At 42.8% G+C, this 27,948-nt stretch overlaps 1 protein-coding gene and 1 pseudogene across 4 annotated transcripts in view; both read right to left on the reverse strand.

Moving 5' to 3' along the window:
* Nucleotides 1–375: 375 nt before the first annotated feature.
* The window catches only part of GPC6 (glypican 6), a 1,178,567-nt gene continuing 1,150,994 nt past the window's right edge, over nt 376–27,948 (reverse strand). For all 4 annotated transcript variants that reach the window (XM_002713000.5, XM_051850542.2, XM_070048691.1 and 1 more), the window contains 2 exons: nt 13,480–13,655; nt 376–4,794 (listed from right to left, as the gene is read on the reverse strand). In XM_002713000.5, coding sequence (XP_002713046.1) covers nt 4,592–4,794; nt 13,480–13,655 — 379 coding nt within the window. In that variant the 3' untranslated portion in view covers nt 376–4,591. The remainder of the gene's footprint in view (nt 4,795–13,479; nt 13,656–27,948) is intronic.
* On the reverse strand, nt 6,458–8,571 carry LOC138843762 (UV excision repair protein RAD23 homolog B-like; annotated as a pseudogene).

Consider the following 27,948-nt stretch of genomic DNA (forward strand, 5'->3'; position numbering starts at 1 on the left):
AGAGCATAGCATTTCAGGAATATAAAAACCAATGCAATTAGAATTTTGAAATTGTTACTTTTTCACATATATTTTCCTGATTTTACTTGTTGACATCAGTTCTCAAGACACTGAATTTTGAGGGGAGAAGGGGTGGAAAAGAAACAGAAGAGAGATACAGCGTTTTCCATACACATTTGGAATGCTCTAAATATTCTAAAGTTCCAAAAGTTTGCTATTTCAAATGCTGGATGTACTTAGGTGAGTGGCTCTATTTCAGTCTACGGGTTTTGTTTTTGAATACTGAAACTTCAAAAGGATAGCAAACAAAAAGAATTCAAAAGCACTGTAATTTAGACTGTGACAATAATTTAAAAAATACAAAAAGGGCACTGGTAGATTTTTAAAAACTATTTTAATACAAGATTAATAGCAATTTTCTATCCAAATCAGAAATGAAAAATCTTAACCCAAATAATATTCATTTGACAGTCACATAAAATTTTCGGTTTGGTGCACACATTTATCCTGCATATAAATTATGTATATGCTCACAGAGACTTCACTGTTATACCATCCCTAGGTGTCTTTTCATGGAAGCATCTCCTCACAAGACAATGTCAAGGATTCCAGTAACCACTCAACTTTGAATGAAGTTCCATTTGTCCCCACACTAAGCTGAGCCCATGTTGTCGCAAACCATGATATAGCAAGTCTCCAGAATGCGTACAAGTCAATGCTCTAATCACATAAATTGGCCTAAAACTAAACACTGGTTAATGGCTCCACCAAGGAGAAACATACTGCAAATTTATAAGTCATGATCTCCTTTACTCTTCTGTTGGCAAAGCTAAACTGTTGTCTTTTTTTTTTTTTTTTTAAATTAGAAGTCAGGTCTATTACTGACTGAAAGTAAATGAAAATGAGTTTGAATTTCTGCAGATTTTGGATGAGGCAAACTTTATACTTGCTAAACCATCTACCTTTAATCAAACCACCTGATAATTAGCCTTGCAAAGAGAAGTAATAAAAGAATCACAACTCAGGAATTTGCTAAGGTTTATTCCTCTTTGGGGACTTCAGTTGGTGTTCAGTCTGTAGCCAAAACATGTATGTAATGGCAAAAGAAATGAAGTAGGCTAATGTCTGCAGCAGGGAATATAAATGCACTCTCAGGGTTCTGCATTCAGTAATAATTTTAATGTGTTTGATTTAAAGAATGTTGCCTGTATAACTACTGCTTGTTGATGCATAGTAGCATGAACAAAACACTGTTTTCTATCCCTTACATCGAAAGCAGGAGAGACAGTTGGCTATCTGGGTAAATCACTGTAAGGGAGTCGGATTTCTAGAGCTCATGTTCAGTGATGGCTACAATCAGGACACCAAGCCAACATGGCCTTCCTTACGATAAGGTTGTCACGGTGGTTCTTCCACACAGAACCATAAACACAGCTCTTATTTTGTGAATGTGCAATTCATTCTTCTCTGCTGAAGACTTTAGCCTCTGCTTAGCTTTTGTTGTAACATATATAAAGCATCACATACACCAATTACAGACGTGTATTTCTGTTAGAAAAATACATATTGTAACTAAAGAACATGTAAATAGAGGCACTTCATTAAGCTAAGTGTTTGCAGTTCTGAACGTCACCCACCAATTTCTAGTGTCAGATTCCAGTGAGCCCATTCCTCTCTACTCATAACAGAAGTTAGGATGGGATAACAGAATTTAGGGGACGTTAGAGCAAATGAGAGCAGGCATAGAAATAACGGACCATCACTGCTTCCCCGTCACTGTGCGGAAATGAGAAAAATCAGTTTGGGTAAGGGGAGGGATGAATCCAAAATACTCACTGCAAAGGGCTAGTAGTGAGAGTAAACTAAATTCCTTAGGGACGGAAAAAACAATTCTCCTGTTAAATTAGTCTGAAAATCATCTGACAAAGTAGGATAATGATAAACACCAGGAAGTACAACTTGAATAACGTTTGACCACATCCATGCAGGGTGACTAATGTGGCACCATTTACTGATAGGCATTTCAGCTCTCTGCCTGGCTCAGATGCATCACCATATCTCACCAATAGGAATAATATTGATAATGAACGTGTTGAAAGAAATGAAGCAGGCGTTTTTATATTATATGTGTGTTTAGTGTGTACTGAACAGGGGTGCACATTCGTTAGGATAATGTGTATTCACACACATGCACAAAACTTTAGGGAAAACAAGGCATCCTGATCCATGTCATAGAAGATCCTGAAGAAATCTTTTCAGAGAAAGATTTGAAGTTTAAAGCCATAAAAACAACTTATTACTCAAATATTCTGGAAAATCAAGGTTGATTTAATTTGTATTGCACCTTAATTGTTGGAGAAAGACAATACTGATTTCTGAACATACAATGGACTGAGCATCATAAATGATTGGGCCTTCATAGACGTTTTATGTGTAACTGGTGACAGGAAGCTGAAATTTGTCAGTGAAATAGATGGTTTCCTGAAGGTACAAATGCTGAATTATATTAAATGTTAATTCTATAAAAGTTTAAATGAAAGGATGCCGGAAAGTCTCTCAGAATCCTACATTTTATATTTTGTTAGGCGTAAAGTAGCAATAGATGCTTGTAAATACTTTGTTTTGCAAAAGTGCTCAAATATACTTAATACTACTGTGCCACATGTGTTCTACTTAAATGTGATGACTAAATCAATAGCTAATTTTAATTTTGATGAGAACAGAGATCGAAAAATACCATTTACGTGTCAATACTGTCAGTGAGTTAATTAAACCGTGACTGGCATACTGTGGTGACTTGAGACAATACTTTTCCCTACTCCAGATGCATCATAAAAACCAAGAAACATGTGGACAGTCAGCTGTATTCATAAAGCCCCAGTTTGGTTTATTTTGCTTTCTCTCTGCTAGGAGAAGCATAAGGCCTAGCTTTGGCGTACTTGGGGGTGGGGTGGTGGTGGGCTTCGGGGTGGAGGGATCAGGCTGTGGCTCTACATTGGCCTCATGAGTTTAGGTCATTCATCCAAGTGCCAAGCATCAGTCTAGGCCAAAGGTGTTGCGCATGTAAGTGATGGTCTCTCGTGAGTGACATTCTGTACACGTCGTTTCCATCAGCAGTGAAGCACTGCCTGCCCATGGCTGTCCCATGAGCTCAGAACAGTCTGGAGCACCCAGGACAAAGCACGCTCATGTGGAAAGGGTGTGCCCTGGCAAACTTTTAATAAATGGACAGTTAGATACGTAAAAAGTTCTCTCTCTTGATTCTTGGTGCTCACAGATCATTGGAGGGTTCCCTTCTCCGAGCAGCACAAAACAAGAAGAGCTGGTTGACAAAACATTTTCATTACAAAGGTGTGTCAACCCTGAGCTTGGAATTAAGAAGTTAAAATCTGTGATTTTTATATATATATATAGATATAAAAATAGATGATCATACTAAGACTAAAAAAGTGAAAGAAATCTCCATGTCAGTACTAGATATATATATATATATTTTTGTTTTGACTTTTTTTTTTGTTGTGAGTTTTTTTTTGTAAGAGAATGCCCTTGTGATGCAGAAACCAATTGACACAAAGCAAATAATTAAAAATGAAAACTCACCTATGGATCTAATTGTTTATCAATTCATTAACAGATCCCTTATTCTGATAGAGTGATGAACACAGGGGTGGAAAATCTAATTAATGTCAAACCTGTGGCAAAAGCAGGGATTGTACATTGAAGTTTTTTTTCAGTTGAGATCTTTGAGGAGGTTGAATTGATGGGGATGTCCACTAGCAACTGAAGGTGAAGGGAAAAATCTGTGCCAATTGGATACAATGGACAGACATTAAGAGAATTAAGAAAAATGGTGCCATTTCTGAAATTCAAATAGGGCAGGGTGCGAGAGAGGTGCTGAGTCAGTAATTTTTGCTCTCAAAGATGTAATTCTAAATTTAATATCAGTACCTCCAAATCAATTTGGTATTACGTGGTTAGAGTGCAAGATGACACCTCCAAGACCAACAATGTATTTTCACCACTTTAAAAAAAAGTTTCCAGCTTTCTCCCCATAAGCATTTTGTAAACCTGATTTGTTACAGAAAAGCTTACACTGGGAGTTGGCTGTCAAAGCCAAACCTATAGCTTTGAAGTTCCTTTATGTTTCTTTGTTGTTAGCTTCTTTGTTGAAAATGCAGTTGTCTTGGGGTTTGGCCTGATTTTGCAAGGAAAATTAGTTTCTTCCTACCTTTTTTTTTTTTTAAATGGGAAAAAAAAAAAAAAAACCCACTCACAACGTGAGATTCCTTTACCTCTGCAGCATAAAAGCAAATGAAGGTAAGAAAACCTCCTGGTACGAAAGATTTGAGTAAGAATTCTCTCTAGGATAAACAGAGTCCCCACAGATAGCTGAAGGAAGGAGGAGGCAGCTCAGTCTGGCACCCGGTGTTCTTTGGGAAAACAAAAAGGGAGGCAGATCACAGCACTGCTCTCCTCTCATAGAAAACGGTAAGTTTTTGTGGCGTGGTCCATTGTCCAAGAGTGTAAGAAAAGAAGTGAGTTGGCCATTCAAATAGCTAAAATGCAGTTTCATCTGACCAAAAACCCAGGATTATCTGCACAGTCTCTGCAGTGCCAGGGCCAGGCAGACCAGAGACCAGGAGAGCAGGGAGTGGCCAAGCTGGGCTGCAGCTGAGTCCTCTTCTCTCCGGTCGGGATCGGCTGCAGGGGCCTCTGTGGTGACAAACTCGAATTCTGTGGGACACACATCATCCATGCACCCGCTGCCGCTCCCTGAGCCGCTGGATTCATCACCTGGAGTGGAAAGACGGGAGAAGAAGGTTAAACTGAAAATCAGGAGAGAGGCAAGGCCAAGAGCACCCTGGATCTGGGCATGGTGCTGGTGGGGGAACTCTTGCCCAGCCAAAGCTCTCCCACCTACCCCATCAATCAGATGTTGGTTTTTTTTTTTTTTCTTTTGAAGTTTCTTTGAGAAGTAGAGAGCGAGCGAGCGAGCGAGTACAGTGCCATCCACTGGTTCACTCTCCAAAAGTCTCTGATACTCTCTCTGACAATGACCAAAGCTGGGAGCCCAGAAGTCCATCCAGGTCTCTCACATGAGAGGCAGGAACCCAATCATTTGAGCCATCACTGCTGGCTCCCAGGGTCTGCGTTAGCAGGACCTGGAGTGGGAGTGGAGCTAGGTATTGAACCCAGGCGCTGTGATGGGGGATGTAGGTGTCTTAAGTGGCATCTGAAGCCCTATACCAGATGACCATTTCAGGTTTGTTTTGAAGATTTATTCATTTATTTTTAAGAAAAGAAAGAGCTCTGTTGAGATCCCGTTCACATATCATAAGATTTGCACATTCAAAGTCATAATTCAGTGGTTTCTAGTGTATTCACAAAGGTGCACAAACATCACCAGAATCGAATTTTCCAACATTTTCCTCACCCCAAAAAGAGCTTCCTTGTTTACTCCTTGGGGCTTTGTGTCTCCCCCACCCATAGCCCACAGCGGCCACAAATTTGGTTGCTTCTCTTTTGCTTTTAAGATTTTTCTTTTATTAATATGCATCTCGATCGTATATTTTCCAAAATACTTTCCAGTCATGTCTCAACGATTGTTCCAAAAGATTGCACTAGTCTTTCAGTCAGTTACTGGGCTGCCTTTCAGTTCTGTCTGCCTTCTCTTCTTGAAAGCAATATAATGACTTTGATGGTAATAGATTTACAAATATCAGAAATCCAGTTTTGAAGCATTTGCGCTAATTCTGAACTGGATCAGCATTCTGTGGGCTTTTGAAACAGGCAGCAGTTTGGCTTCTGACTTGCTCCTAATCACACTTCTGCTGAGGAGAGGGGAAGAGAGGGGAAGTGAATGCTGCATTTCTCCACTGGCCCCAGAAGTGCGAATTTCACAAAGGGACACGTCAGAAGTAAACATGCAATGGTGGCTTTAAAACTTTTAACTGCAATATAATAAACAGAGATCAGACACCTACTGATATTCCTCCAAAAGACAAAATGTGAACAGGAAAATAACTCTCCCTTCATTTGCACAGCTTCTCAAATCATGTTAGAATGGTCTCACATTGAAGTCAATGATCAACAGATTTTAAAATAGCAGTAAATGTCTTCACTTTAAGAAAAAGGTTCCCTTTCTCTCCTTCCTCACCCAAAGTATTTAACATGAAAGATTGGTCTTCCTTACATATTAATTTCATATTTATGTGAAGAAGCAATAGCCATCAGTAATTAGGCATTTGTTATAGTTGTTCCCCCTGCCCCCAATTTTTGGCAGTTTCACAAAACCATTATCTAGTGTTGCTATGAAACAGAGACTTTAAATTCTAGGGAACAAAGTCTCTTTCTAAAGCTAATGTTAAGTTGAAATATAAAGCGCAGGGCATTAGACTACATTTCTGGATTTAGTACACTAAAAAGAGGGAAACCTAGGAAAAGTTACTTACTGTTTTGTCGAAGACAGAGACCTACAAAAGCTGATTTGTGGTTACATCATATTTTATACTGTGCATTTGCGGCATCTGCTAGTTAAAGAAAGACCTGCACTGAATCCATCCTTGCCCTGTATCCTAGATCCCCAACCATCTAGGACTCTATACCAAGAGTTGTGGGTATGAGTCCAAGCCGTCACAGACAATCCAGTGGACAGTCAGTGTGATGCACTGGCGTGAACGTGAGCCACAGAGTGCCTGCTGGGCTTCGGCAAAGTTCTGCTGTGGAAGAAAATTGGCAGCCAACTTGTCATTCTTCTCACAAGTAAAATATGCTTGTATCAGTGGCCTTCACGGATCTCTGAGTGAGACCCCAGTGGAAAGAGGCCATCAAAGAAGGAGGTACCTTTCTCTGAAGGGAGGAGAGAACTTCCACTTCACTTATGGCTCTATCTAAATATAATGGAGTTTGTGGACTCAAAAGGCTTCCATAGCCTTGGCAGCTTATGGCAAGAGCCTTGGGTGATCACTAAAGTCATAAATAAGAGTGTTAATTGTTAAATTAACAACAGGAGTCACTGTGCACTTACTCTCCATGTAGGACCTCCGTCATTAATGAATTGTACTATGAGAATTAACAGTAAAACTAGTCTTCAAACAGTACTTCATACTGTGTGTGTGTGTATGTGTGGGTACAAACTGTTGAATTCTTTATTTAGTATAGAGTTGGTCTTCTGTATATAAAGTTAAACTAAAACTGAACCTTAATGAAGAATGGGATGGGAGAGGGAGTAGGAGGTGGGACATGAGTGGGGGTGGAAGGGTGAGCATGGGGGGGAAGAACCACTACATTCCTAAAGTTGTACCCATGGAATTTGCACTCATTAAATAAAAGCTTTTTTTAAAAAAAAGGCAGTCAGGAAATTCCAATTCTAGAGCTTCTGGTTCCTGAGGTGTTACTTGAATGCAGTTCATATAACCACGTGTAGCTTCTGTAATTCCCACTCTCCCACCTGCTCCCTCAGCCGGCGCCTTTAACATCTGAATGAGATACTCCTGGTGTTGGCTGATTTTCTGTAGTAACTGAGGGCTTTCTTTAAACTATCTGTTGGAGCAATCCCAGAAGCAGGGAAGGATTGTGTTGAATAATTTGTCTCATCTGTTGAAACTCAGGCCTCTTCCATAAAAATTCCATAAAAATCAAAGAGATACCCTCTAGAACTTGTTGTTATTGTTTCTGTGGCTGTCCCTGCACCTGCAGCCACTGCTAAAGACTGAGGAGCTCCAGTACCAGTGGCTTGAGGGGCTTGACCACAGTCCCACTTTCTCTATCAGGATCTCAATTAAAGGATACTCCACAACTTAGGGTTGTTGAAACTGGCTCTCAGAGCTACAAGGACTTTCCTCATTCATAGCCCATTGACATCTCAGTCACCATCTTGTCGTAAGTCTGGCCTGACACAAGTGTACTTGTTGCATCGTCAAGAAGGTTTGATCGAGGAACAGTTCCCTGGCTTACTGTCAGCTGATACTGGGCCAGTAGGCGCTGGCATGTCTACCAGCTTTTCTGCAGGTTTCTCTCACGTAGTTGCTCTAGCAGGTGCAGGTTCAGAAGATGCTGTCATTGATGCTGGAACCATGGAGGCAGGCATAGAAGAGGCAGTCACAGCCAGGGCAGGTGTTGGGGCCTGAGTTACAGGGGGTGCTGGGGAGGAACTAACTGCCATGGTGGCAGGATTTGAATGCTGAGTTGTCGCTGTTGATGGTGCTGTCACTGCTCTGGGTTTTGTCACCATTACCACCACAGTACTTTCCTCATCAATTTTATATTCTTTGAGAGCAGTGCCATTAGTGAGGAGTTTGCTGGCTTAAATTAATTGTTGTCCCACTACCAAAAAGGCATCTTCTCCCTTTTCAGATTGAGTTTTCTCTTTCAGTGCTCTCACTGTCTCCTCGGGTTCTGTGTTGATCTGAAAGGCTGCTGCTGGAAGGCCTTCAGGGTGATGCATGTGGTGCGGCTGTGTAGGTCCTCTGCTGGGCCCGTGCCACTTCCTGGCCACTCGCCCACTCACCCTAACCACACACTCTCTCGGGAGGAAGGGGCAGGGTGGGGGCTTCTCCCAGTCACCTTGGTCTATCTACTCATTTATTTAAAAAGAGAGGAAGGGAGAGAGAGATCTTCCATCTGCTGGTTTTCCCTCCAACTGCCCACAACAGTTGGGCTGGGTCAGACTGAAGCCAGGAGTCCGGAACTCCGTCTGGATCTCTCACATGGGGTGGCAGGGATCCAAGTACTTGGGTCGTCATCTGCTGCCTTCCTGGATGCATTGCAGGAAGTTGGATTGGAAGAAGTTTACCCAGGACTTAAACGGGAGCTCTGATATGGGATGCAGGTGTCCCAAGAGGCAGCTTAACCCAATGTGTCACAACACTCATCCCTCAGGTTTGTTTTCCGTGGGCAGATTTGTGACAGGCAGATGTACTGTACAGCAGTGAAACACAGTGCTAGTTGACATCCAGAGTAATGTAACCTAAGGAATTTGTAAAACTCAGGCCTAGTGGGAGGCCACACTTACCATGTTGGCATTGCAAAAATATCTCTTCTGGACAATATTTAAATTACTTTTTTGAAATTCTATTCTTTGCTCTTTTTGGGGTGTGTGTGTATGTATGTATGTATGTATGTGTACCTGAGAGCCATTGTTCTTGGCAGATGTCATGCTTTTAAAAGGATTTTGGAAGCCTATTTTAAAGAAAAACCCAGAGGAGGAAAACAAACATAGCACACAGGAAGTTGGAGGAGCAAGAGCAAACAGCCGTGGAAGGCAGGTAGGGTTGTCCCCTCACCGCCTTCCCATGTATGTTGTCCTCAGGAGCAAGGATAGATCCATCTCATCCAGCCACTCCCATTAATCAGGGCCTGCTGCTTGGCCCATTCCTTCATTGGTTTTTTATATTTTAACTGTTTGAAAAGAATCAAATGACAATTATTTTGTCACCTATGAAAAGTGTATCTGAAAATCAAGTTTCAGTGTCCCTGTCCTCCTCTGAGCTTTCGTTGGCTCCAGCCACCTCCATTTAGCTGCAGACTATCTGTAACTGCAGACAATAGAGTGGAGATAAGAGCAGATGGAGGGGATTGTGAGAGAGGCTATATGGCCCTCAAAGTCTCGCATATTTAATATCTGGTTTTTTAAGATTTATTCATTTGAGAAGCAGGGAGAGAGAGAAGGAGAAAGAAAAGAGAAGACATCAATCCACTAGTTCACTGCCTCAATGACTGCAATGGGTGGAGATGGACCAGGCAGAAGCCAGGAGCCTGGAAGTCCATCTGGGTCTCCTGTGTGGGTGGCAGGGGCCCAGGTACTGGGCCATCATTTACTGTCTGCCCAGGCACATTAGCAGGGAGCTGGATTGGAAGTGGAGCAGCCAGGACTTGAGCTGGCTCTAACATGGGATGTTGGATGCTGACGCTGGTGGTTTAACCCACTCTGTAACAGTGCTAGCTTCTAATGTCCGAGTCTTTAAAGGAACAGTTTGCCATTCCCTGCTTGAAAGCAATGCCCAGTGCTCACACCATGTGTTGTCTTAAAGTGTCATCTTTCTTTGCTCAGTATGCATCCTGGCCCACAGTTCCCATCTCTCACTGCTTAGTTTCTTCCTGTTTGACAAGCGCTCTCTCCGACCTAGTCCCATATGAGTTCATCTGTTACCAGCCATGTGAAGGTACTTATTACCACCCAGGATTGCATTGCTTATTTTCTTGTTTACCACTCATCTCTTCCTCAAGAAGGTAAACTGAGGATGTACATTTTTTAGGGAAGAACCTTTGTATATGTTGTTTTCTGCAGCATTCCACAGCTTTTGATGGTCTCTGGCATGCAGCAGGTGCTCAATAAATACTTGTGGAGTAAATAGATGTGCCATGGGTGGTCTACTTGGCTTTTGTCAGTTTCCTCATCTGAACAAATATGGATGATAACTTTTACCTTGCAGAGTGTATGTGAAGACAATTTGATAACATGTGTGAGGCATTGAACCCACTGCTATCAGTATTGCCTGATGGAAAAAATATGGTTCCTACAATTCAGGTGACCCGGAGTTTAACCTGTTGTTTTGAATTTCAATGACCTAGTGAGCCATTTGACCTCTTTTAGGTTCTACATTCCTCACCTGTAAAATCAGTAATAATACCCACATGTGTCTCCTGGAATTGTTATGGGGAAAAGTGAGATAATGTTTCTGGAAGGACTCAGGAAACTTAAGTTTTATGATGCCATTTGCTACTTCTCCCACTTACTCAGTGCTTCTAACAGCCCCACACCCCTCCCTTGCTGGCTTCAAATGGTGATGCTCCTTGGACTGCTTCTGAGAGTCTGACAGCATCCTGGCTGCTGGGTGCTGCTTAAGTAAATTCAAGGTCATGTAGGGACTCATGTTCCCTTCAGTGACAAAAACAGTGTAGCTCCAACGAAGGGGCATCTAAATAAAAGGTGATTTCACATGTACATACTACATTCGTTGTTTGGTTTTTATCCTTTTCAATTGACAGTACTACTTGCACAGCTTTTGGGGGGTACTTTGCCATAGGTCATTACATGTATACACTGTGTAATGATTGAATCAGGGTCATTAGCATTTCCTTCTGCTTATCATTTCTCTGTGTTTAGAACCTTCAAACTCCTTTTGTTCTTCATAAAATGCACAATAGGTTGTTGCTGTAGAACACTAGACATTACTCTTCATATCCAAGTATATTTTTTTACCCATTATCCAATCTTCCTCCATTCCATTCCTACTTTTCCTAGTTTCTAGAAATCACTACTCTGCTCAACTTTTTAAGCTTCCATGTTTGAGTGAGAACATGCTGTATACTAGGCTGTTAACATTTTTTCTGATTTATCTTTAGTGGCCTTTTATAAGGGGGAGAATGCCCATTAATTAAATTCAGAGATACCAGAATTGCTAAGGGAATTGTTCTGAACACTAGTATCCTGACAAAGAGTAATATAACCTTTACAAAGATATTATTAAAGCAACTTAAAATATTAAAATTGTTCGAAGCACATAATTATAGATTCTGGCTGGCAAAATAATGGCCCCATCTCTTTTGGATAAAGAATCATAAATGGGTTTTAAGGAGTGGGATTGGCAACATAAGTGTCAAAAACAGTAAGGGTGCCAATGGCTATAAGATGTGATCACAGTTTGTATGATAGTATCCTGAGGACCACATATAGAGCTTGGGTTCCAGCCAAGGGATGCTTTTAGTGTTGTTGGTTTTTATTTTCCTTTGAAAGGAAATGGAGCATGATCTCTGTCTCCTGGACATTCTCCGAGTGTTGCAGATTGACATGGATCTAACTTCTATAGGTCAGAGAAGAGAGAGGAGCAAGGGGCAACCACATCTCATTCATATGTGTCTTCCATTATCCATTCCAATAGTCTCTCCCTAGAGAGTGAAGCATGTTGTTAAATGAAGAAGGCAGAACAGAAAGTGAGAGGAGTGAGGCTAAGTAATGAGTAGGAGCAAAACGAAGAAAGCCAAAGCCTTGTGTGATATTCATATTGGAAAGGAGAGGCTTAGCTAAGAAGACAATGGCATGACTCTGAGAAATACAGTCCATTGGGTTGGCTCAGAAAATTAATTTTTGAGTTCTTTAAAATGGAATAAAGTGCTAAAATTTTTCTGCAGGGACAACTCAGTAAGCTGACAGTATGGATGACTTAATGTCTTCCATCTGGAACTTTCTATTTCATTAATTTAAGCACTCAAGAATCATCTTTTACTTCAGTGACCAAATGACAGAATCCCTAGCAATTTCACATCTTTATGTTCCATAATTTTTTTCCTGGGAACTCTCTCTTTAAGGGTATACACTAAAAAAAACACCCAAAACAAGAAACAATAACCAAAACTTGCCTTTGTAGTTATGTATCTTGGAACCACTTAGGCAAAACCAACTGTAGTTAGCTTCATGTCAATGTTTACTTAATAGTCCTTCAAATTATTTCTGATGCTTTGTCATGTGAAATATTGCATTGGTGTTTTACTTTCTCTCAGTACTTCAGATATGAATGTCTATGGGTTATGTATGTACACTACTATATAGAGTGGGAGATAATGCTGAACCCACTCATTTACTACCCACCAGGTGCTGTCTTAGATCCTTGCTCTATCACCACAAATGGGCCTCCAAGCATTTCCTTGGGCAGGGTGACTCTCCATTTTATAGAAGAGGAACCCGAGACTCAAGAAATAGAGTAGCTATGCTCTCTGACTTACAATGGAGTTTTGCCCCAGTAAACGCATGGAAAATTGAAAATATTCAATTTTGTTGAAAATGGACTGATGACACCTAACCTGCTGGACATCCTAGCTCAGCAACACAGGGTACCATACATGTAGTTGTCCACCCTTATGGCCATGGGGCTGACTGGGAGTTGGGCTTGCTGTTGCTGCCCAGCATTGTCAGAGAGGATGAGACATTCACTGCCAGCCCAGGACAAGGTCAGAGTTCAAAATTCCAAATGTGGTTTTCACTGAATACAGATTGCTTCCGTATCATCCTACCTGAACCATCATAAGTTGGAGACCATATGTAATCTGTTGAAAACCTAAGTTCACAAGTGATTAATACAAGGGTTTTAACCCTGCATATTTGAGCAATATGTAGAACATTTTTCAGTGATATTGGGGTGGAGGGATGGAAGCTGGATTTTGTGGCAGATGTAAATACTGATGAGAAGAGAAAGTTAAAAACAGGGCTTTGGTGCTTTCTCATTGATGGATCAACTAGCCTATGAAACCCTGCTGAATATGATTTATTGGGACTATTTCTTAAGACCAGCTATGATTTTATCTTCACTTTTGTGGCTCAGATTTTCATGGAATATGAAAATGGTTACAGATTAGGGAAGAAAAAGACAAAGCCCAAGAGAATACTGTTCTTGAAGAAAAAGGATGATAAGATAAAAGTACAGTGTGCTTCATCGCCATCTTTCACTCTCAAAGTTACTGAGCTGCTAAAGCTATTCTTACTTGTGTCCTGGAAGTTGACATCATTGCCATTGTATGCATTCTTCAGTTTGTTGGTCATCACCCGGAGAGCCATGATCTGCTGTCTGATGAAAGTGTCAGGCCTGGTGATGTCCACGTCCACCTCAGGATTGTTGATCTGGTTTGTTAGCCCATCATTCATAATCTCAGGCAGGTATCTGTAAGGCAGAGAGGAAGAGAACAGCTCAGGACAGTGCAGCAGGGACTTGGAAACCAGATTCTGCCATGTCAGCTTGAACAGTGAGCCAGAGCACTTGGCCAAAAGTGGACATAGTTCTGGAAAACAAATGCCAAATGGTACAAACAAGGAATACATTTTCTGAGGACATGTGGCTAAAATGGCTTCAGACTGTTTTGTTTTTGTTTTTTGAATGACACCGATTTCTTAGGTAGGCTCCTTTATATGTAAATGTTAAATTAGGAACTTAGAGAAATCATTACTTAAAATTAACTACTCATTTCTGCATTCCAAATGTTACAGAGCTCAGGTGAAAGGGGTTGATAACTTCCTCAGTCCTCCTGTTAATTTTTGAATCGAGAACTGGACTTAAAAATTACACACAGCATGACAGAGTTCTCTTCTGTAAGGATTCCCTTTCTAACTCACGAGTCCCTGTCTCAGATTTTCTTATTCTTTTTCTTTTTTAAAGACTTTTACTATAAAGAGAAGAGATTTCATGTATTTCATAGGTACAGTTCTAAGAAGATAACCATGCTCCCCCCCACTTTCCTTCTCTCAGTCCCCCTCCTTCCTTTCTTCCTTTTCTTTCTTTTTTCATTAATTTTTGCATAGACATAATTTCAATCCACTCTATAATCACAGACTTAATCACAAACCATAATATTCAACAAGTAAAAAGTAGGAAGACTACAGTTCCACAGGAGTATAAACAAGGGCTAGAAACAACAGGCATACCACAGGAGGTCCATTTAATTGATATACATTTTTTAATTCTATATTAACTACCACATATCAGAGAAAATATGATATTTGTCTTTTTAGGATTGACTTCTTTCACTAAGCACAATGATTTCCAGTTGTATACATTTTGTTTTAAATGACAGAATTTCATTTTTTAAAAATTTTATTTAAGTTATACAAGTTTCATGTTTTTCATATATACAGATTTAGGAACATAGTGATACTTCCCCCTCTACTCTCCCTCCTGCCCATGTTCCAACACTTCTTCCTCCTCCTCCTCAGATTCCCACTCTTACATTTTTGTAAAGATCTATTTTCAGTTTACTTAATGATTGTATAGTTAACCCCACACTAAGTAAAAGAGTTCAACAAATAGTATGAACAAAAAAACCACTGTTCCTCAATGGAAGAGACAGGGGCTATAAACAATCATTGAATCTCAAAATGTCTATTTCACTCCAGTACATTATGTTTTAGGTATTCTGTTAGTTACCTCAGATCTGGGAAAACATGTGATATCTGTCTTTCTGGGACTGGCTTATTTCACTAAGTATAATGGTTTCCAGTTGCATCCATCTTGTTGTAAAAGATGGAATTTTATTTTTGTTTCATAGCTGAGTAGTACTCCATAGCGTATATATACTGTAATTTCTTTATCCAGTCAACAGTTGGTGGACATCTGGGTTGATCCCATATCTTAGCTATTGTGAATTGTGCTGCAGTGAACGTGGTGGGTATAGATAACTCTTTCAGTGCTGATTTCTTTTGGTTTGGGTAAATTTCCAGGAGTGGGATGGCTGGGTCCTACGGTAGGTCTATTTTCCGATTTCAGAGGTATCCCATACTGTCTTTCACAGTGGCTGCAGCAGTTTAGATTCCGCCAACAGTGGTTAGGGTACCTTCATTTTTAATGGCTGAGTAGTATTCCATAGTGTATGTATACTGCATTTTCTTTATTGAGTCATCAGTTAATGGAGATCTGGGTTGATTTCATCTCTTAGCTGTTGTGAATTAAGCTTCAGTAAACATGAGGATTCAGATAACTCTTTCACATGCTGATTTCATTTTGTTTGGGTAAGTTCCCAGGAGTGGGATGGCTGGGTCACGTGGTAGATCTATTTTCAGATTTCTGAGGCATCTCCAGACTGTCTTCCACAGTGGTTGTACTGGTTCCTACCTCAGATTTTAATCAGAGGAAACTTCTGGATATAAAAAATACCTTTGGCAAGTTTTAGGAGTAACCAATGCTTGTTGGAGTGTTTGAAATGTCAGGGTTTTCAATTTTACAACAGAATGTTGGGTCCAGTTTGGTAGATTTGCCAACACTTGGTGAAGTATCTCTACCAAACTGTCAAAGTTGTCAATCCTTCAGTATCAGCTATCTAAGCTGCCTATGTTTACTTACGTAAGTGGAGGCTAACGGTCTCAGAACCTTGCTTGGAGCCCTCTCTGATTCTTCTTACCCTCATGGCCTGTCAACCTCGCAGTGTTTACTTTTCGCAAAGATTCTCATTCCTGCTTCTGTTCTCCCAAACTGAGTTCTCTCTCTCTCTTTTCCCTTTTGAGTGCATCCTGAATCCACTGTCGAGTGAATCTTCATAACATACCGTTTTTGCAATATCACTATCCTGTTTAAAAACTTCTGAGGTAGCAGCTACTGTCCAGTGAGCACTTAGTAAATGCTAAGCAGTGTGATATGCACTCCACATGCATTTTTAAATTCAGTCTGGAAGCAAGTGTAGCAGATAGGTACTGTTTTATCCCCATTTTATGAAATAGAAAACTGAGACTTAGAAGAAGTAAATTTGTAGGCACAGAGCTAGCAGATGGCAAGCCATAATTTCAGTCTAGTCTAGGTCAGAGTCCCTTAAACACTGGCCCGTGCAGCCTGGTGGATTACAAAGCACAACTCTCGCTTTCTAGCTTAGCACTCAAAGCCCATTTCCACCGAGTTCTACTTTCTTAAGCTGCAGTACTCTCATCAAGGAATTCTTATGTCTTACAGAGTCCATTCCTTTATCTGTCTGCTTGCCTGTTCCACTGGTTTTCCTTATCTAAAATGCGCTTTCTCAATTAAGTCCCAAATACCCTTAAACAATTAGGACAATCCTCCCTTTCTCCTGATGTATTTTTCAGCTTTCAGGATCTGCCCATACTTTAGTAGCCCTGCCAGGTTCCCTTGGGAATTACATGCATTGTAAGCTGAGAGCTGAGGCAGCAAGTAGGTGCTGAAATCCAGTTCATTTCTGCGGTCACCAAGCCGTGCACCTGCAGTGCCTTTTCTTTTCTCTTTTCGGTAATCTTTAATTTTTTTAAGGGGCAGGTGTTGTGGCTCAGCAGGTCAAGCAGCCACTTGGGACTCAGTGTCCCATAACAGAGTGCTGGTTGGAGTCCTCGCTGCTTCACTACTGACCCAGCTCCCCGTTACTGTGCCTGGGAAGCAACAAATGATGGCCCACGTACTTGGTTTTCCACCACCCACATGGGAGACTCAGGTGGAATTTCTGGTTTTGGCCTGGCCCAGCCCCTGCTGTTGTGTGAAAACTTCAGGACTGAACCAGTGGATGGAAGAACTTTGTCTCTCTCACTCTGCCTTTCAAAATAAAGAAATAAATCTTTAAACATATAAAGCCTTAAACAATTTTAATTTTTTATTTATCTGAAAGGCAGAGAAAGATAGAGATCTTCCATTTCTTGGGTCATTTCTCCAGATGCCTACAACAATGGAAGCTATTCCTGGTCACGAAACCTAATCTGGGTCTCCCATGTGAATGGCAGGACCCAAGTATTTGAGCCATCACTTGCTGCCTCTCTGGGTGCACATTAGCAAGAATCTGGAATTGGAAACAGCCAGGTTTCCCAAGCAGCATTTCTTTTTAAACGTTATTTATTAATTTATTTGAAAGAGTTGCCAAGAGGAGAGGGAGAGACAGAGATCTTCCATCCCTTGGTTCACTGCTCAGATGGCCGCAACGGCTAGGGCTGGACTAGGCCAAAGCTGAAGCCAAGAGCCTGGAGCTTCATCTGGGTTTCCCACATAGGTGGCAAAGGCCCAAACACTTGGGCCATCTTCTGCCGCTTTTCCCAGGCCATTGGCAGGGAGCTGGATCGGAAGTGGAGCAGCCAAGACATGAACTGGCGCTCCTATGGGATGCTGGCGTCACAGGTGGCAGCCTTACTTGCTATACTACAGTGCTGGCCCCCTTCCAAGCTGCATCTTAACTGCTGCACCAAACACCTGCTTTGGTGATTGTTTTGTTTTAGAACATTTGAGTCTATATGAAAGCAGAGGCAATGTGTAACAAACTCCGTGTTCTTGTCTGGGTGCCTTTTCCTGATTGCTACACAAAGGTGCTAGATTTGTCTGTGTCCTGGAAAGAAAGAGAAGGCATATTCGCAGTGGGTAACAGAAGTTTCTTCAAGAAGAGACTGTAAAGGTGTGGTCTAGGTTGAAGAAAACCAGAATTGAGTAATGAAAGACCCTGGGGCTGGCAACAGGAGAGGGGATCCAGGAGATGAGACGAGATGTTGTTACCGCAGTGTACAAGAACGGAAACTACAGAAAGCCACCACATGACATAGCAGTGGCCGAAGCATAAGCCGTTGGGGAGGGAGCCAGCAGGAGGATGAGGATACCCGACCTCCAACTGCTGCCTCCCGTTGGCTGATTCCAGCAGGAAAGCAGCAGGCCAAGGAGCCCAGGTGATGCAGCTTACAGAGGTTTGCTCCAGGGCCCAGGCCCAGGAAGGAGGAGAGGGGAAGGGTGATCTTAAGGGGAGTTGCACAGTCAGACCTGGCATCTTCCAGGCTGGTGGGTGGCCCTGCCTGGTTGCTGTTACAAGGGGACTTTAAAAAAGTTTGTCGAATAATGGGATTAAAGGTGAGTTCATTTTGATGCAAAAAAATTTTAATCTGTGAATAATTTTTCATAACAGGCATTTTAGGAACTTTTTGAAGAGCCTTCATATTGTTCTTGTACAATATCCTCATGCTTAAAATTCTTCCCCTACACGCATGCACACCATTTTCCAAGTTCTAGAAACCAAAGGCTCTATCTGTCAGCTTCCAGAGGAGAAAGCACATGGTGGAATTTTGTTACTTAATCCAGTTTTCAAGCATTAAATCTCAGGCGTGAAATATGTGTTTATGAATTGGTTGGCGCATTTTAAATCAGAGGCTCCTCCGTTGGCTCCATGTCTTATTCACATCTCGCCTTCACAGTGTTCATTAAATAATGAATAATAAAACTCCCAAAGTGAATTATTTTTTTTCATGAAGCTTTCAGTGCTTAATATCCTAAAAAAAAAAAAAATGTCCTAATAGAAATGTTAAGAAGCCGTGGATCTGTAACTCTGATGTGGTGGTAAAGCATCACTTCCGGCCTGTAATATATCTGGCATGTGAGAAATTCTTGTCTGATTCTAAGATTGTCTTCCTGCCATCATTTGTAATCTATGACTGTACTTCAGAATGTTCGTAGAGAAGTGGAGTTGAAAGATAAGCTTATCGGGGTGGGCAGCTGTTGTTCAGAGGTTGGGTTGCTGCTCAGGCCATATAGAAGTGCCGAGGTTCAAGTCTCACCCCTGCTTCTGATTCCAGCTTCCTGCTAATGTGTACCTTAGGAAGTAACAGATTATTTTTTTAATCTGAAAGAGTTAGAGAAGAAGGGAAAAAGACAGCAAGGGAGGGAAGGAAAGACAGAATAGATGACTTTTTAAGTTCTAGGACTCTTGCCACCCAAATGAGAGGTCCATATAAAATTTCTAGCTCCTGGCTTTGTCCTGACTCAGCCTTGGCTGTTGCATATATCTGTGGAGTGAACCAGCAGATGGAAAAAATCTCTATCTCTTTGCCTTTCAAATAAAATGAAAATAAATAAAATTTAAAAAAGAGATGTTGATTTTAGTGCAAAATATGATCCACGCGTACTTTTTCCCTAATAGATATTTTCTGTGCATGTTTTGAAGGCCCCTCATGCTGTCATGCAATTATCTCTGCCAGGCTCCGTGAGCTCCAGCTAATTATTAGAGTGCACCGGAATTAACTGTGGCGAGTACAGGCCACTGTCTGCTGACCCAGGAGGAGTCGCGAGGGGCTGAAAGGCGATGGCTCCCTTGGGTGTTGCTCTTCTGCATTTTGGAAAACGATTCCTGCAGCTGGACCTGTGCCAAGTCAGGGGCGAGCTTTGTTTCTCTTCGATGCTTCGTGCACTGCACAGCCAGTCAGCCTCATTTCTCAGAAGCTCCCTGCGATGGCTTACGTGGGAATGCTACCCCTGGGAGTCTGCACATCTAGGAACAGTAAGTGGCTGCCAAGTAAACCCAGCCTCTCACTGTGTCTGCTGCTGCTCAGTCACTGGCAATAAAATCGACTAACAGTGCCCCTGTGTCCTGAAGCACCTTCTCTCCTTTGGGTGCCTTCAGAGGGTGACTTTGGAGACAACGTGGCAATTTCAACCTGAAACAATTGAGAAAGAAAATGGCCATTTTGTCACTGCAGAGGTAGATCCTGAGGACACCTCTGGGGATGTCTGTGGTGAGGTCTGAATGGACTGTGAAAGCCCAGTTCAGCACTAGGCTCTCCTGAACCCACCTGCTCATTGTCCTGTTCATTGGGTCTTTATCTAATGCTCTTATCTTGCAAAGCAGACACATCATTGAGCCCACGCCCTCTTCCTTTTATTAGCACAGCTCTGACAGGACAGCATTCTAGTTTATGTACCATTACATCCCTGGAAGACATGGAAGGAGAATCTAGGTACCAAGACTGGAGGCATGTTTACCTGGAGCAGGGAGAACCCAGAAGTGAGGACAAACAGGAGACTTGAGCAGGGGTGCCACTGTTTGCCACTGCTTTCGTGAGATGGTGTGGCACCAGTGAAGAGCCAGGTATAGCTTCATCACTTTGGTTGCCTTCTGTTTTTGCAAGAGCATGGTTAGGAAGTAAATCTTCGATGGTTTTGCAGAATTTTGTTTTAAAGATATATTCTAAAGTCAGAATTAGAGCAAGAGACAGAAAGAAAGCGAGATCTTCCATATGTTGGTTTGCTTCCTCAGATGGCTGCAATGCACAGGACTGAGCCAGACCAAAGCCGGGAGCTTCATAGGGACCTCCCATGTGGGTGGCAGGGGCCCAAACATGTGAGCCATCTTCTGTTGCTTTTCCCAGGCCATTAGCAGAGAGCTAGATCAGAACTGGAGAAGCTGGTACACGAACTGGTGCCTATATGGGATGCCAGTGTCACAGGCAGTGGCTTTATCTACTAAGCCACAGTGCTGGCCCCAAGAATTACTTTCTTCACATCTGATTTCACACTGTTAATGTGGGCTTCCCTGATTACACCTCAACATCATAGCTGGTTAGAAGAATCTCACAGGAATGCTGGGGGAAGCAACCTATCCAACCTTGTAGTGGACTGCAGGCTGTGTGCTGGGTCCGTTGTTGGCAGAGTTGACAGCTTCTGTCACCTGAGAGACAGGAAACATGACGTATCCCTGCTGGAGTTTCCCACCAGCCAACCACAGCACCTGCCAATCTCACCATTCAAAACCACTCCTTACAGCTGAGCTGATGCTTCCAGAAGCCCATGTTGGTAGGAAAGACAATGTTGACTTAGCAGCATTCAGTCTTTCTCATCATCAGATTAATGCCATAGGGAGCTGTGTATTGAGGGAAAGGGGCCCATAACTCTCAAGGTTTAATGGGATTTGAAAGATGCAAGAAGTCTGAGAAGTAAGGGAAAGTCTCCCGGGCTGTGCCCAGTGGGAGCAGCATGCTCCTGGTGGGAGAGACAGAATGGGATGCCTTGGTGCTGGCCAGGGTTTGTCTTTGAGTACCTGATCTGTCCTCTGACTGCTCTTGTCTCAAGACACAGTTGGCGGAGTTTGGTGAAGCAGCTTCAAGTGTGTGTTGCAGCAAATAAGCTCCATTCATTCTGCATCTCCTCAGTTTCTAATTCCAGGGTGCATAATCATTCATCTTCAGCAGGTTTAAGAGCCTTATGAATCTAAGTAGATTCAGAGCTAACACAGAGCTAGAATTCTTTATGTGCAGTTCCAAAATTCAAAACCCTCCACGTTTTTCTGCAACCCATTTGTTAGCAAAACTTCATCTGTTCTGAAATGAGGCTAATTATAGTCCTGATCATCCCACTTAGTGGCACTTTAATACATTTTGCCACAGAAGTATTAATGTGTTTGAAGGAGGGTTGTAGCCCCCAGCCCCACTGGGAGTATTACCTAATATGCACCATAGTCGCCATGGAGATTTTCTCACGTATGAAAAATTCTTAATTCTGAAACACCTGTGGTCTCCAGGGTTCCATGTAAGAGACTGTGAACTTAGGGTATCAGGAATTTCTTTTAGAAGTTCTCTTAAAATCTCCCTTTAAAGCTCACAGGTATTAGATTGGCTATTATTTGAAATAAAAGAAATCACAAATGTTGGCAAGGGTGTGGAGAAATTGGAAAATTGTGCACCATTGGTGGAAATGTGGCACGGCACAGCAGCTGTGGGAAACAGTGTGGCAGTTCCTCAAATTAAAAATGGAACCACAGTGGATGGATCAATTCCACTTTAGGGAATATATGCAAATGATTGAAAGCCAAGACTGGTTCAGGGACGGGGCAGTGTTACGGCCGAGCAGAGCAGGATACAGCCCCTGCCAGAATCCCTTATGAGTGCTGGTTAAAGTCCAACTGCTGCATTTCTGATCCAGCTCCTTCCCCATGTGCCTGGGAAAGCATCGGCAATGGCGCAAGCCCTGGGGCCCCAGATACCCTGGATAGAGACCTGGATAGAGTTCTTGGCTCCTGGCTTTGGCCTGGACCAACTCTGGCTGTTACAGGCATTTGGGGAGTAAACCAGTGAATGGAAGATCTCTTTGTCTCTCCCTCTCCCTGTCACTTAGCCTTTCAAATAACTAAATCTTTAAAGCAAAGATGGAAGCAGATATTCATACACCTCTGTTCATTACAGCACTATTTAGTGTAGCCAGCTGGTGACTGGAAAGAGACACAAAATATGGTGTTTACATGCAAAGGCAACATGATTCAGCATTAAAAAGGAAGACAATTCTAAGATATGCTAAAGCATAGAAGAGCCGTGGAGACTTTATGCTGAGTGAAATGAGCTCATCACACAAGGACAAATGTGGTGCGAGTCCATTGACATGCCATATCTATGGTCGTTAAATTCATAGAAAGAGGGGTGGCTTCCAGGTCTGGGCACCGGTAAAAGGAGTGTGGGGAATTAGCGTTGAATGGGCACCAAATTTCAGTTTAGGAAGATGAAAATATTCTGGGGAGGATGGGATGATGTTTACACATCAGTGTGAATGGGTGTAGCGCACTGAGCTATTCACTGTAAAATGATAAATTGGTTTAATGATAAATTATCAGTAAATCGGTGTGCTTTATCAAAATGTACAAATCGAAGTTTAACACTTTCAGAGTTCTCGATTTGGTTACTTTCTCCTCATCCATTTTTCCTGGCTGGAGAGTGGTATTACTGAGAGCATACTGCGTGACCTTATGCTTTCAGTGTATTTATCAATTCTTGAAGAGGGTTAAACCAGAGTTGCCTGTGGTATGGGGTACCCCCATGAGAAGTGACACTCAGATGTGGCCTGGGACACCTGAGATCTCTGGGCGGCCCAGCAGTGTGACCGTGGGGAAGTCACTTAGCTACTTTCTGTCACTATTCACTATGCAATTTTCCCATATTCTTAGGAAAATTAAGTTGTTAACCTGGCTCCCCGAAATGCCAAGCTTGTTCCTTAGCCTGGCTGACAGCAGCCAGATCTGGAGCTTAAAGCCTCAGTCCGTGGGCAGAGAACAGTTTGTGGTGGCTCCTCTCCAGCTGGAGAGAATGTGAGGCAGGAAAGTTTGGGAACTCTTTGAGAGAACACACGGCTCATTGGTTGCAGCCGTGAGCAGAAGACAGATTCCTTGACTTGGCTTCTGAACTCATTGGCAGCTCCTTAAACCTATCATTTCTCTGTGGAACTGGAGGCAGCAGATGACAGAGCAGATAGGAAGGGGCACCCATGGGATACTTTTCAGGGTGGATGGGTTGTGGAGCAGCAGTGCGTGCCTTCTTCCTCTTGGAACCCATCTCTGCCCAGTACTTTTGTTGTTGTTGTTGTTGTTGTTAATCACTTGCAGGAGGTTTGTACTGTTTCCTCTGCCCCAGGATGGTCAGGATGTCTTTGTGGGTCTTCCATCCCCACGTGTGCCAGAGCAAGGGAAGTGGGCATTTTAAAACACCACATTTGTCAGTTCTTCGAATTCTCACTTCCTAAGGTGTTTTCTTGGTTGGGTATACATCGACTATTTCATGGCTAGGGTGCCATGGGACGTATTTGGCAATCAGACTAAAGCAGTATTGTGCTGCTGGTCCTGCTGAGTGGCTCTCTTGGACAGAGTTCTCATTCCTGGGCCTTATTTCCCCCTCCTGCCATCTGCTCAGACAGATCCACTCTTGACTTGTTGTTTTCCTTGAGTACTCAGCCCACACAGAGGCTGGTTAAGAGCAACTGATCGGCAGGCACCATGGCTCACTTGGCTAATCCTCCACCGGCAGCGCCAGCACCCCGGGTTCTAGTCCCGGTTGGGGTGCCGGGTACTAGTCCCTGTTGTTCCTCTTCCAGTCCAGCTCTCTGCTGTGGCCCAGGAGGGCAGCGGAGGATGGCCCGGGTACTTGGGTCCCTGCACCTGCACGGGAGACCTGGAGGAAGTACCCGGCTCCTGGCTTCGGATCGGTGAAGCGCTGGCTGTAGTGGCCATTGGGGAGTGAACCAATGGAAGAAGACCTTTCTTTCTGTCTCTCTCTCTCACTGTCTATAACTCTCTGTGTATCTCTCTCTCTAACTCTGCCTGGCCAAAAAAAAAAAAAAAATGCAGCTGATCTGTTTTCCTACTTTTCTTACAACTTAAAATTTACTGTGTTTACCTTCTGGCCTCAAGAAGGATTTCCATGGGGAGAGAGTATTTCTGTGAGGATCAGGTGCCTTGAGAAACAGCAGACGCTGCCTGCAAAAGTCGTGTTTCCAGTGGGTCCAATTAATCCTAGCTCCTTGATCTCCTCTTCCCAGAAGGCTTTTCAAGGAAAGGATGGTGACAGCTAAAGACTTGCTTACCAGGAGCAGAAGCAGGGAGCTGTTTTGCCAGCCTTTTGGGGGAGCAAAGGGGTCTGGAAATGACTGACTCAAGAACCATGAAAACGGAAATAATTGATGTCCTATCAGATAACCCACGTGCCCCTGCAACTTGGCCCAGACAGCATTTCATCTGCATACTGTCCTTACCTTCTCAGTCCCTATGAATTTAGAGAAAGGCTCCTTATGAAAAGAAATGATCCTAAAGGAAGTTGTAGGTGATGCCATTGAATATAGCCTAAAAAGCCACCATCAGTCTCTACATGATCAAAAAGTCAATGACCTGTGCGAACACCTGCATGTTTTTCTTTTGCTGCCTGACAAAGTTCTAACCTGTCTATGCTAACCATGTAAAAGTTTTATTTCCTTCTGAGCCTGAACTTTCCTGCCTCCCATCTAATCATTCTTTGCCAGCTGCGGCACAGACAGCTCATTCCGGCCAGCGGCTGCCTGGAATGTCCTTCTCAGGATGACTGATGGCAGCAAATGTCCTCCAAGGGTCTCTAGGTTCACCCCGGGAATTTTAGGAGGCCTAGATTTGTAACCTGCGCCACGACTCTTACATTTTCTTCCCTTTGGCCTTCTGGATTATTATTGATTTTCTTCTGTAACTCGCTAGCTTCCTTTCAGTTCCTATTTGTCTTAGGTGAGTCAGAGTTGCCATGTCTCCTGCCTAAGAACTGCTTGAGTAAGGGAAAAGTGGGAGGAGTGGGAAGCCGTACTTGCCAACCCACTGTCTGGCTGGTCACCCGGGGTGCCTACCAGGCTGCTTCTCTCAGGTGACAGACACAGCTGTGCACTCTGAGGATAATCCTCGTTTTTAACTCTGCTGATAAGCAGGATGTGAGTCTAACTACTAGTTGCTATGTAGTGAAATGTCTGTGTGTCTCGCAAATCCGCATGTTGAAGCCTTAGTCCCAGTGTGATGGTATTTGGAAGTAGGGCCTTTGGAGGTAATTAGGGTTGGATGAGGTCGTGAGGTTGGAGTCCTGTGATAGGATTAGTACCCTTATAAAGAGAAGGGACCAGAGCGCCCTCTCTCTCCACTTTGAGGGGACACAGTAGGAAGACAGCTGACTATAAGTCAGGGAGATGGCCGATACCTCTGGCTTCGTAATCATGAACTTCCCAGCCTGTAGAACTGTGAGAAATTAATTTCTGCTTTAGCCACTGTATCTTTGGTATGTTTGTCATAGCACTCCAAACTGACTAATGTGCTGATGAAATCAAATACTGGCCCAGGGTTCAAAGTGTTGATCCTTTCCATTCATCACAACAGAACCATCTGAGACCATCTGTGAAGACAGTTTCCTATATTGTGAAGGCTGTGTTGCATTTCCAAGTTAAAAGTCTCGATGCATGTGAGAAGCCTCGGCTGTTTATTGTTGAGGGACTTCCACCTTGCCTGTGTCCTGGTTATCCTTAGTGAGTGCCCTTACAACTAAGCCAGGAGACCTCTCTGCCTACATTGCTATCGTTTTTGATATAAGAAAAGCCTATTAAAGGAGATGTCGAGGGTATCTGTAATGGCACAGAAAACAATTTTGACATGTTCTCTGTGGTTTGTGTGGAAACTAAAAAGTAATATATTACATGTAAATAGAGGCTAGGTTTGCAGGTAAAACACAGGACTGCTGTTAAATCTTCCACATAAACAGTGAATCCATTTGTGTGTGTGTGTGTGTGTGTGTGTGTGTCTTTTCTGTTTGTTGTTTGCTATTTTTATGAGCTAAATGTGCAACCTTACCTTAGAGTCTTGCTACTCAAAGTGTGGTACCTGGACTAGCAATAACTCATCACCTGAAAGCTTGTTAGAAATGCAAAATCTTACACAGTTCCCATCCAGAGTTAGTATCATAGCTGTGTCTCTCTCCTGTCTCCTCTTACACCAGCACCGATCCCATTTATGAGAGCTCCATCCTCATGAAGTAATCTCCTCCCAAAGAAATGTACCTCCAGTTACCACCACATTGGATGTTAGGATATCCCATATAAAGTGAGGAGGCCATGTAATTATTTTGCAGCACTTATGTAGCTGGAATCTGCATTTTAAGCAAGCTTTCCAAGAATTTAGCCTGCACCTTGAAATTTGAGGAGCAAACTTTATAAATTTTAGTCTTTTTAAAAAGTTTTGTTTATTTATTTTGAGGGGTAGTGTTAGAGAGGGAGAGACAGAAAGAAAGGTCTTCTATCCACTGGTCCACTCCCCCAAATGGCTGCAATGGCCAGAGCTGGGCCAGGAGCCAGGAGCTTCTGGGTCTCCCATGCTGGTGCAGGGGCCCAAGCACTTGGGCTCTATTTTACCACTTTCCCAGGCCATAGCAGAGAGCTGGATCAGAAGTGGAGCAGCTGGGGCTTGAACTGGTGCCCATATGGGATGCCAGCACCATAGGTGGAAGCCTAGCCCATTACGCCACAGCACCAGCCCCCAAAATATGACGTTTGCGGACATCATTTCATTGATCTGTCTCAGGGAGTTGGCAAGGTAAAGAGGATGTGAGAAAAATGTTCAGATGTCCTCTTGACTCTTTGTCTTGAAGATTTAAATGCTGACGGTGTTACCAGGCACATCATCAAAGGGCAGTGGCATCTCTCGGCACTGCTTCCTGTTTCTAACCTGTTTAGCCACAGAGGCAGAGTGGGGTCTCTCAGAGGTGAATGAGGGTGGAGCAGTTAGCGGTGGCAGGGGGTTGACAGTGGGTTCATATTCTAAACAGTCACTGCTCGCACAGCCTTGATCGTTGTCACAACACACCAGATGGAACCTGTGGCTGCCATTGCAGTGGTGTCTGTGTGACCTCTTCTCTCCATTACAAGTCACAGTCCATTTCAACGGGCACCATTAGTTTAGTGACGGCTTTTTAGAAAAGTGAGGTAATCACTGGAGTACATACACATAACCGTGCTCTATCTTAGAAATGTTGAAATTTGAAATAGCAGTGCTTCTCAATCAAGGGAGTATAGTAAGGTGCTTTGGGGAAGGATGTAGAAAGTAGCCAAGAGAAAGCTGGGTCATAGAAGTCTGATAAATGCTGACATAAGACAAAAACGACCGCAGGGGCGGGTGCAAACAGAAAAGTGTGTCTGCAGGAGTCTCATCTGATGAATGAAACTGAAAGAGAGGAAGAAGGGCTGGTGGATCAGACACTTCACAAAGACTCGAGCTTACAGTCTCCAGAACAGGACAGTCTCAGTGCCCGTGTGTGTCTCTTTTCCTCATCCATTGACACTTGTTGATAGGGTGTTGTTTTTTAAACATTCTGGTTCTTTGGTTTCACACATGCTATAAGAATAAACTTTTTTCATCATTTTACAGTTATTCCTATACATTTAAAAATGTCATCTTAAACTCCATACTTCAAAAGTGAGGAAA

Source organism: Oryctolagus cuniculus, chromosome 9, assembly GCF_964237555.1.
Source record: "Oryctolagus cuniculus chromosome 9, mOryCun1.1, whole genome shotgun sequence".
Lineage (NCBI taxonomy): Eukaryota > Metazoa > Chordata > Mammalia > Lagomorpha > Leporidae > Oryctolagus > Oryctolagus cuniculus.